The sequence below is a fragment of the Apis cerana genome, linkage group LG3, assembly GCF_029169275.1.
Source record: "Apis cerana isolate GH-2021 linkage group LG3, AcerK_1.0, whole genome shotgun sequence".
Taxonomy (NCBI): Eukaryota; Metazoa; Arthropoda; class Insecta; order Hymenoptera; family Apidae; genus Apis; species Apis cerana.
The window spans coordinates 1363740-1376634 of record NC_083854.1 but is presented as its reverse complement, the minus strand read 5'-3'; the positions used below and the strand labels follow the sequence as shown (position 1 = coordinate 1376634).

Below are 12895 nucleotides of genomic sequence, written 5' to 3'. Positions count from 1 at the left end.
GTAGAAATATTAGTTTATTCATTAAGTTATAAGCAATTAAAGTTTACATTAAACGAAGCAAAATGCAGATAGAGTGAGTCAGCGACATTGTGATAGAAATAGGGTTGTCTTATTCTATTTGTGTTACAATATTTATATAATATTTTTAAAAGAATAATTATTATTTAAAAAATTTATTGCTATAATAATATTTTTTAACTGAGATTTAAAATTTGAGATTTATAATAAATTATTTCATTCTTAATTAAAGTTAATTGCATAATACTAGATTCTATATAGTAAATAATATAATTGATCTTTTCAGTTTTCAATAAAGTTTTAGAAATGAAATCTAAAATATAAAAAAAATATAATAAAATAATAAATTTCTTCGTGCTCAATTTTATCTGCTTATATGTATATATTTATTTTATTTATGTAGCTATAAATATAATCAAATTTTTGGAAATAATTTATATTGAATGAATTTTTTTTATTGCATCCATTTTTTCAAAATTCTCATTTCCAAGTTGATATTATTTTTTTGTTTTTTTAATATAAATCGTCTTTTTTTTCTACAAAATATTACATTTATTTGAAAAAACCTTATTCAATCTACTTTTTTGTAATTATCTTATGTTTTTTCTTTTAAAGTTTCAGAATCTATATTAAATATATTTGTAACATCTCATTTTATTAGTTTTGCTGATTTTTCAAAATTTTATCATTTTTATTTCATTGAAAATAATGAAACTTTGAACAAAGAAATATTGAGCTTTATTATTTTTTTAAAATAATTTCTTCTAATGTTATGTATTTATTTAATTCTTTTAATTCATTAGCAAATAATTTAGCAAAAAAATATTAAATCATCATTCACATTTTTTTAGAAATTATAGTTTAATTATTTCATATATTAATATTATCATAAAGATTATCAATATTGCTATTACTAGTGGAATTAAAAAATCAATATAGAAAATATAAAAAATATATCAAAAATTTTAAAATTAAAATATAATATAATATAATAATTATATATTGTGTTATACTATTGAATTTAAAATAAAAATAGAAATCTTTATTTATTTGAAAAAAAAATTAAAATTTTTCAAAGTGAATGGATTAATTTTATATAAAAAAAATAAAATAAAATGAATCTTCGAAAAATTTTTTTCGTAAATAATAATAATTAAATAAAAGTTCTAATAATAGCGATAATATTTTATTTTAAACATTTTATCTTTTTTATCTTTATTTCCAATTTAAAAATATTTGAATAAAAATGATTTGAATAAAAAGATTTTTAATATTTAAAATAATATTTAAAATGAAATTAACTGAAAAAACTAATGAAAAAACTACATTCTTTTTTTATCTTGTATAATTGTACAAAGTTTTTTAAAAATTGATGTTATCAGCAAATTTACTTCGATATGTTATAATGTTATCAACATCCATTATAGGATTCCCAAAAAGTGCTACAATTGCATTATATTAGATAATAAATTGTAAAATATTTTTTACATTTTATTATATTTATATTATATTTTTTTAATTTATATTCATATATATATATATATATTAATTTGTGAAATGTTATTAAATATAGAAAATAAAAAATCAATAATAATTAAAAAGAATTTGAATTAATGATATAGAACAATTTCACATAGAAATAATTAATAAATTTTTAAATATTTTATTTTCAAAATTAAACAAAAGAAATAAAATATATGAAGAATTAACAAAATTAAAATTTAAATTTCTTTTTGATTTGAGAAATAATATTAATAAAAAAAATTATTATTCATTATATATGTATATTGTAGCAGACTATTATGCATATATATATATATATATATATATATATATATATATATATATATATATATTATAGCATTAATATAAGATAATTATAATATAAGATTAGAAGACAAATGTAATCAATTTAATGAATATTAAATTCATAACTGAATCTAAGTGAAAACAATCTGACGTATGTTACATTAAAATCAATTATGTCTTCTTAAATTTTGGTTGTAATATTAAAAATATTTTTAACAATATATTAATTATTTGCGAAGTAGAAAGAACTAAATTGTTAATAATAATAAAAAAATATAGAACAAATTTTTTTGTATGATTATATAAACATATATTTACTTCAATACTAATGTTGTACATATATTGATGATTCTAATAAAACCAATTGAATTTTTTTTCATTCCATTTATTGAAAAAAATATAGATTACTATCATATAATGAAATAATAAAATAATTTGAATATACTTGATATATTATATATTTGATTATATATATTTGAATTGAAAATAATATATTAAAAAAAAATGAAATAATACTTATTCTGTATATATTATATGTATTATATATAATTAAATATAAATATTTCAAAAAATTAATATTTTTTAAAGTATAGAGATTGCAAAATCATTATTAACTTCAGATTCCTAAAGAATTAAATCTATTATTGCTTATGAGTATATATGAATTTCATTTATCATAAGTAGTAAAAGAAAAAAAGTATTGAAATTAGAAGATATAGATTTTTTATAATCTCTTTAATAGTAAAACTAAAATATTTAAAACTTTTTTAGAATAACAAGTAGGTATGAAGTATATGAATATATGAATTTTAGTTCACAAATTTATTCATTTTATATAAAAAATTTTCAATTTATATATTATATCATTAATGAAAAAAAATAGTGAATTAGAATCATCAGAATTTCAAATAAACACAATTTTATAATAAATATTTTTTTGTAGAAATTTAGAAATAACAAATATCAATAAATTGGATTAAACAATATACAATATATATATTTTTTATAAGAATGAAATAGCGATATATCATTAAGCAATATTCATTTAAGAAAAATATGTGATTGAAAAGTTAGAGTTAATAAGTTAATAAAAATTTTTTTTATTAAATTTTAAAGAGTATTTAGTAAATCATTAATATATATTTGTTATTTATTAAATATATATTATTTTATATAATATATTTTATATAAATAATTTAATTAATTATATTTAAAATCCTTTTCCACAATTATCATAAATCCTTATCTACCAATTAAATATTATCCACAAATTTGATTTTTACAGAATGATTATTAAAAAAACTATTTATTCGAACGAAATCATCATTCAATTAATTCAGATAATCGATTTTATTATATTTTAATTAACAATAATAAACAAAAGCTAAACACTGTAAATAATTGTAACGAAGAAACGATCAATGTTCAAGGACATTCTCAGCGTATCCTCAGAGTTTGCGTGCACGTCACTATATACGATAATGTTGGTCAACGAACTCTACTAACGATAGCAACGGATCAATTGAAATGCACCCCTTTGTCCTGCGTTCTATGTCTCATTCTGTTATCGTATCAAAGGGGAAGTTCCATCCCTCGACAAAATGTTGCTTTCGAACTGTCGAAAAAGATTAAGCGAAACGAAAATGAAAGAGAATTTCAATATCGTTAGTACATTCATCGTATGATATATTTTTTTAGTATTTGGTTTTTTTGGTAGGAAAGACATAATTGCAAGATGGAAATAATCTTTTTAACAATCAAGTTAAAAAACGGTAAAGTATGTCAATCTTTGATCGAAATGTCAAAAAATTAAAAGTAAATAAGAGAAACGGGAAAAATATAATAAGAAGAAAAGTTGGAATTACGAAGGCGCGTCAGAGTTGAGGGAAGGAATAATTAGAGCGAGCGTATGGGAAAGAACGCATGAAGGGTCGCACCTATTCCCTAAGCGGCTATCTCGCTCGGTTTGTCCCGATTCTTCGGGGGTGCGCACACGTGCGTACGCGTACGCGCATGCGCACTCGACGAGAATCGTACCTGATAACGGCGGGTGTTCGACAGTCTTTCCAGTTATGCTTGATGCGTCTCGGCGTCGCGATGCATCGTTCGATCCTTTCCATTTACATTTCCTTCTTTATCTAGTTATTTGCTTTCCTGTGAAAGAATCAAATTATTTATAAAAGACATTGGCAAAACGAAATGCCATTTTGTTATTTTTGAAATGCTATACATATGAGTTATGTGTTTCGTGATATTGATCAGTTAACTGCTACTTAACATATATATATATATATATATTTTTAATAAGCTTTAATAATCAAAATAATACGCTTTTTTTCAATTTATCTATATCAATCGTTCGCATATATCTTGGAAATTTTTGATCAAATTTTCTGAAATTTTAAAACACTTGGCATTATATGGACAATTGTTCGAATTTTTTCAATATGAAAGCAATTTCACAAAGGAATGAAGAGATTGATCTTTTTTGTGTTTTGTTTTGGCACATTATCAAATGTTCGCACTGTTGAAAAGCATGTACACGCGTGCACGTCACGCGAGTAACGAAGCAAAATAGCAAAGCAAACTATAAAGTAACAAGTCAAAAAATAACAAAGGTATTATTTGAGTCAATTTATACCAATTTAAGAATGTGGACAGATTAATATCGGAGATTATTTCGAGTGTTCGGAAAATATCGTGCAAAATAACAATTGGCTAAACGAGATCATGATGTGGTTACTTCTATTGTTGCTGTTACCGATAAGGACACCTGCCTCCGGTAAGTAAAGTGGATATTATGAAGTTTATTTTTATTGAAATTTTTCTATCCAATTAACTATCATTAATTTTGTTTTATAAAGAATTATATTTATTAAGACAAATTTATAATCGATTATTGAAATAAAGAAAACTTTGATAATAATCTTTTTGATATAATTAAAAAATATTTAAATTTAAAAAATATTTAAATAAAAATTCAAATAAAATTATATAAATTTTTTTTTAATAATTTTATTATTGCACGATTCGTAATTTATTTTGAACACGTGTATATCTATGGTATTATTCTAAAAGACGAGAAATGCGCGCGTTAACCGATACGTTCGATCGCGCTAAGTCATATTATTAGTTCACGAATCAATCACGAAGCATTGTATGCTAAAATTTGCACATTTATATTGATCTTAAATTAACATCGTTAACTGACCAAGTTATCGCGATTTTATATTTTATATTTTATATTTTAAACAGTACAAGAAAAAAAATAGATATATATTATATATATTATATATAATATACATACACTTATTGTATGTATTGATTAAATACCATAATTTCGCATATAAAATATTTAACGTATTGAGAATTATCGTGACGTTCATCAAATATAAAATATTTGAAGAAAAAAGAAAAACATTTATAAGAAGAACAGTTTTTTTTATTTTTATAATTTCTAATTTTTATAATTTTAATATTATTTGTTTGATTTAAATTTTATCTTGTACGTCATATAATAATTATTATTATATTATATTATTATCCTAGTATCATTTCATTTCCATTATAATTCTCATTATATATATTTAGATTTTATTTAGAAATGTTAAAATATAATAATACTAAAGTCGATCATTGACCGAGATATCGACCAAACGAGATATCGGTATTTTTCGAATAAATTTTCAAAGGAATGTCATCACGTGAAGGTTAAGCCGATGACATTCGCACTTGACCGTAATCAGGAGATATCACAATGTCGCGTGCAACTCCGGTCTCACGTGATTGCGATGCAACCAAAAAATCGATATTACCCTTTAGTCGACTTGGATGAGTTTATTTTTTAATTTTCTTTCCTCGTATTGATCTTCTTTTTTAAACAAAGTAATCGAAATAATTATTCATTTACATATGCTATACAGGATAGTTATCTTTTATGTTTTGATCTAGAGATTTTATGCTTTCACATTAGAAGAATTAAATTCATCAAAATGATGGATTTCGTATTTTTTGTTTTATGATAATTGAGAATGTGAAAATATTTTTGATAAAATTAATATTATATTTTATTCAGGTAAAAATTTAATTATATATATCTAATTATTTTTATTATATGTTATTATGTGTAAAATAAATATTTAAATATTTATTATAAGCCAAATTCTAATAAAAAATCTCCAGATTCATCAAATTTCATTAAAAATATTTCTGAATCGATAGAAAAAAATTATTAATTTATTATTAAGTTTATTACAAATTATTAAGTTTCCATAAGTTCACAAAAAAATTTTAAATTTTATTTTTATTTTTTTAGCATTTAAAATTTTCTGTATAATTTTATAAAAATTAATTATGTATATGTGTAAATTTTATCACATATGATATTTTTAAAATTTCTATATTCGAATTTTTAATGAGATTCATGAGTGATACTTCATGACATTTTGCATTTTACAATAGAATATAATAAAACAATCATATTATCATATCATAGCAACGACATTTTCAAAATTTCTGAATGCGAAGAACACATTTTTATGCTTAAATTTTGCTATATTATTTCTAATCGAATATCAGTATGAAAACGAATTTATTTGCATAATATTATAGCTATAACGACTTGCGTGCAATCAAACGAGTTTCATAATAGGTTATTCTGTAAATTTAACTGGGATAGAACTTCATTTTTTTCATGTATGATCATTTTATAAAATTAAAAATAGATTACGGTAAGACTAAATGGTAGAAAGATAAAGGTATAGACTAAATGGTTGTCTGTCACGAACAGACAACATACAACAGCTAATGCTCTTTTACACTGCAGTTTTTTCACAGTTTATATTGTGATTATAACAATATATCAATATTAGCAAGCAACTCAATACAATAGAATACAATAGAATTTTTATGTATAGAAATTACTTAAAATTTACGGATTGTAATAAAAAGAGCTTGCATATATTAATATATTCTCCTTTGAAAGATTAAAAATTTTTGATTAAAAACTGTATAAGCAATTTAAACTAATGAAGCAAATAAAGTGAGATTTTATTATATATCGATCAATATTTTTATATATTAAATTTTGTTTTAATCTTTGGAATTAATTTTTCAAAATATTCCATGAGTATATTAATATCTTGTATCTCTATCTAATATAATATCTATCTAACAGTTTTTTTAATAAATACAAAAATATATGTCTTGATTTTTGTTTGATTCAATGTTAAAAAATTTTATTATATTATATACTAAATTTTAACTATATATATCTGTTTATTTATAAATAATGTTAAACTTTCTTATTATTGATGACATATATGTAAAAATTAAGGATTATATTTAACTTAGAAATTCTCTTTATTTATTTATTTATTTTATGATTATTTGTTTCATACAATAAATTTATATACAATATATTATTATATAATATTAATATATTTGTGAAATATATTTAGAAAATTAATTTTAGAAATTAAAACAAATATAAAAGTTGGTATAAAAATATCGATTAAGATTTATTTAATATGTTATTAGCAATTGAATTTGTATTGCACAAAGTAAAACAAAGATAAAATCAAAAAGTCTATCTCGTTTCGTCTAATTTGCTTATAATTATAATTCAATAATTAAGAATAAATAAATAATTAAAATATAAAATATATATAATAATAAATATAATAATAATAAAAAATATAATAAAAAATATATATAAATATAATAAAAAATATATATAAATATAATAAAATATATATAATAATAAAAAAATATATATAATAATAAAATATAAACAACTAAAAATAAATAAAACCTTTTAATTTTTTGAATTGTTTTTTCCAAAAATATATTAACAGCTTATAAGATATATATTATACAATTTTAAAAAATATCTTATAAATATGTGCAATATTCTATACATTAAATAATTTTTCTATATAACATCGTTCTCTTCATTTTAAAAGCACGAAACAAACTTTTTTTCGATAATTTATAAACGTTTATATTTTAAAATATAAAAATATTAAAAAATAATTATTGAGATTTTTAATAAAATATTAAAAATATTGAGATATCAATACTTATTTCAAACTTCAATTTCATAAACATTTTTTTATTGTTAAAATAATAAAAATGATAGTTATTTTATGTTTTTATCTACAAAAAGAATTTATATGCCTCTGATATAAAGGAGACGATATATATTATTCTATAAAAATTATTAGTTCTACTACTAATAATACACAAAAAATATCTTAAATACAAACTAAGTGAAACTGAAATAAAAATAATCAATAACTTGCAAGAAAATAAATTTCTCACACTGACATATCACGTACATTAAGAAAAGACTAATTATTTAGAGAATAAAGAAAAATGAGGTAACATTCTAATTGATATTCGAAAGCTACAAATGCTCGAAAGAAAAAAATAATTTTAAAAGCGATATTAGAATGAACTTTCATAGAATAATAAAATGCAATAAAAGTTAATGTTAATAAAAATATTGAAAAAAAGAAATTAAAAATATTGTTAAAGAAAAAAAAAACAATTTAAAACTTGAAGAAGAACTTCTAAAATCATAATAATTAAGAGACATACAAAAATATTAAATATTATAGAGGAAAATATAACGAACAAGAACATATAATATTAAAAATATGAAGAATATTTTGATTTTAATTTAAATGTTTTTTATTGTTATTAATTTTTGTTACTATTATGATCTAATCTGAGTAAAGAAAAATATAAAACAGAAACGACAAATGGATGAAAGAAATATTAGTTATAGTATAATAAGTTATATTGATAAAAATGATATCATGTACAGGATATTATCTTTGTGGAAACTTTTTGGTTTTAGATTATAATTTTAGAAGCTAAAACGAACACAAAAGTTGATATATAAAGATTTTTGTTGAAGTTTATTTTTTAAATTGAAACAATTAAAATAATAATAAGCAATTAAAATTTATATTACATAAAAAATTATTCGAAATGTTGATAATATAAATATTTGTTATATGTATTGATATCTTTTTAAAATTTATTTTAAATAATAAATAATTCAAATATTTAAATAATAAATAAATATCAAAATATATTATATCAATATAATTGAAATAAATAAAATTTTCTAAAATATATATATCTATAATTATTTAACTAGTTTTGAAATGCGTCATTAACCCAAATGATTAGGAAATACTAAACTAGATTTGTAAAGTGGCATCCATAAAAATTCATTTCTATAACTATAGTCTAATTTGCAAATGTGTACGTATAAAAATATATAATATACAAATATACAAAACATTGTTTTAAATAAATTCATTAATACGTAATTACAATGATTGTTATTAAAAATGGATCATACTTTGAATCTTTTAGAAATTCAAAAAGTTTCAATATTTAAAAATTCTAACTATAGCTAAATTTTTGTAATTCGATATTTTTATGATACTTTTGAAATCTTAAAAATATAATAAATATATATAAAATAAATAATTTACAACTACGATATTAATTTATTTTTATTTAAAAATATTAATAGTAATTAATAATAAATAGAATTTGTATATAAATAGAATTTGTATTTAAATTCGTCATGATAATTTCATTACTATAATTTATTTAAAAAATAAAAAACAAATATTTAATTTTTCGAGAAAATGTCGTTATTATTAACTAGTTATCTAAATTTTGAAAAAATTCAAAAATCAAAATTTGTTAATATTTTAATTTTTGATAAAATAAGTAGATAATTATTGTTTAAAAAAAAAAAAAAGAGAGAAAAAAATAAATCAGGTTTCGAGACCTCACAAAGTTTCAGATTCAAGTTTCGTAAGTCTAAAAGTCTGTTTCTTAACCAATCTCTTTGGTAAGTATACATTCTTGATTAATTACGAAACCTCAAACGCATGCGCTAATTGTGAATTTTGTGGTAACACAAAACATGCAAAGTGATAATTTAATAGTGGAAAAACACTAAGAGATCGAAGAATGAATGTAGAATTGAATAATCGATCTTTGTTATCTTACGATTTGAAAAATAAATGAATTTATAAATCTACTAACATTTCTTTGTGATTTAAAAAATGACAGTTAAAAAAAATCTAAAAACTCGAGAAATTGATTCGATTATGTACTCTATATATTCTATACTCGATTACATACTCTATACTCTAGACTTATTGATTATCGATATTTTATTGATAATTTTCGATATATCTATCGATAATATCATTCCTTTCAGTCATTTTTAGACATATTAATGATTTATTGAATAAATAAAAATTCGATGAAATATCTATAATTAACACAACTATAATAACAATTTTGAACAAAAAAAAATTGAATTCCAATTATTTTCATCCATCGTTATTTTAATAATGTTTCTATGTCAAATTATCGATGTTTATCAATAAATATCAATAATCAACAATTCTAGTATATTCGTTTGTGTCTACTTTTAGAATATCAAGGATACAAAAAGCAATGAAACGTATTAGCAATTGAAACGTGATACGTTTATCGAAGATTCACGGGAACGCAAGAACGATTTCCCATTCGCGTGCAAATTCTCAGTCGACGAACATACGATACCGTGCGTTCCGCGATGTCGACGAACATGGATACCGCCGATGCGAGTTCACCGTGCGCTCGATAAGACGTAGCGTGGATAGGAACACGCGCTAATCCCGAGACGGTTGCACACACGAATATACATGTGGCCAATTAACGTTTGAAACCCGCATGCACGCGCACGTATACACGCGTGAACGTAATACTTTCCGTACGGTCGAATAATAATTAACTAGTCGCGTATATCGAGACATCACACTTTTCGAATTTAATCGAGCTAGGAATGTTTCTAATGTAAACAAGAGATACGAAAAATGATACACGATACATCGATTGATGTTTTTAATTAAAAAAAAAAATTTTTTTAAGAAAATTAGGTTTTATCTGAGGAAATATTAAATATCAAATAATTTTTTAAAAGTTTTAAAAGTATTTAATTATGAAGAGATATATAAAATAATATATTACTATTAAAATATTGCTAATTATTATATATTTAATTATTATATATTTCAAAATTAATTATAAATTAGAAAATTAAAAGATATATATTGTAAAATATAAAAGATGGTCCTATTTGAAATTATTTTATAAGAATCATCATCTCTATTAATCATATATTAATAATGGATTTATATTATTAAATTGAATTTATACTAAATAAATATTAATGTTTTTCTTAAACTTTTAAAAATTTTAAAAGGACTACATTTCATAAATTTGAATATTAATGTACAAGATATTAATATATTCGTGGAGAATTATTGAAGGTTTGATTAAATGAAATCTTTATTTCAATTCTATTTCTATATTTATAAAAATTAAAATTTTTATTATTATTTAAACATTTTCAATCAAGATTGAAAATAAGTAAGTTTTAATCCAGATTTTTATATATTAATTTTTGCATATGTTTTGATCTCTAGAATCGATTTTTCATAAGTATTTTACAAATATATTTATAATAGAAAAAAATAAATAAAAGGATCGAATTTCAATGAATGAAGAAAAAATAAAAAAAAATTAGTTCATATAAGATATAAGATCAAGTTCGTTATGTTTATATTTACAAATCTGAATCATTTTAAATATTTATATTTCATTTTATTTATTTCAAATACGGAAATTATATGTTTAAAAAAATCAAACTCTGATTAACAATGAATTTTGAAAATCATAATTATATTATTGTATCCAAGTATATTGTATATAATAATATAATATTTTATATATGTGTATATTTTGTATGCAAAATATATTATATATACAATTATAATATAATTATATAATGTATTCAATATTATAATATTATAATATTAAAATTACAATTTAATCATTGAAATTGTAACTATTTTAAAAATAATATTTCTTTCTTTTCTTTTTATATATTTTTCTTTTTTTTTTTTGTAAATTATATCCTCTGCTTCTGAAAATATTTCTTGAAGATAAAGTTATTGTATAAAAATAGAATTTATATATAATATTATTTATATATTATAGAATTGAATTAAGCAATATAATTTTATTTATTTTGAATTATCGCTTTCTAAAATATTTGTACAAGATATATTATAATTTATTATAATTTATATATTATAATGTATTATAATTTAGAAGTATTGTTTCTATTTACCGAAATACTTATAAAGGATTCGAATCCAATTAGATAAAGTTAAAATCTATTTGCGAGATATTTGATTCCAACACTATTTAATATAATTATTAATACAAATAACAGATATCTACGTATAAAGCGACTAACTGTATTAGTATGAAACAAATTATATTTTCTTTAAATATATTTATGCACATGTTGTATTTCGATTAATTTATGTTATGTTGGAATGTAGTAAATATTATTGTTATTTTTAGAATATTCATTTGATATTCATTTCTAAATTATTTATCATGCGTATTATTATATAATGTAATATATGTAAACAGCATATAGAATTTATGTTTATAAAATATATAAATATACATATATAAATACGAAAAATATACATATATAAGTACATCAATATTCAATCAATTATATATTTGTAGATAATATTGTATATAACATGAACTGAATTTCGATAGATATTTAATAATTTTGTTTTAATCAAGAATTTATTTTATTTATTTTATTTATTATATAATTAAATATTATATAATAAATAAATTATATAATAAATATTATATAATAAATAATTTATTATATAATAAAACTCCATAATTAATTACAATAAATCATATAATTTCTCTATATTTTTGGAGTTTATATATTAATTTGTAAGAAAATAATCATATTCTATATCATAAAATATTATGCGTACATGTTTATATTTGCATGATTTATATTTTTATCATCATTTCTTAGTTACTGCTTACTGCTTACGTTATAAATTTATACAATTCACGCATATGTCGATTTTTATTTAAAATTATATTTATTTATTTTTTTCCATATTGTTTGTTATAATTACTGAATACATTCCGTAAA

At 19.7% G+C, this 12895-nt stretch overlaps 1 protein-coding gene across 9 annotated transcripts in view; it reads left to right on the top strand.

Annotated features, from left to right (window-relative positions):
- Positions 1-12895, top strand: part of LOC107993574 (proto-oncogene tyrosine-protein kinase receptor Ret) — a 211162-nt gene that overhangs the window by 138587 nt on the left and 59680 nt on the right. For 2 of the 9 annotated variants that reach the window (XM_062073299.1, XM_062073298.1), the window contains exon 1: positions 3892-4609. The exons of the other annotated variants lie outside the window; for them this stretch is intronic. In XM_062073299.1, the coding sequence (XP_061929283.1) occupies positions 4558-4609 (52 nt within the window). In that variant the 5' untranslated portion in view covers positions 3892-4557. Of the gene's footprint in view, positions 1-3891; positions 4610-12895 lie in introns of those variants that run through there. 9 annotated transcript variants of the gene reach the window in all.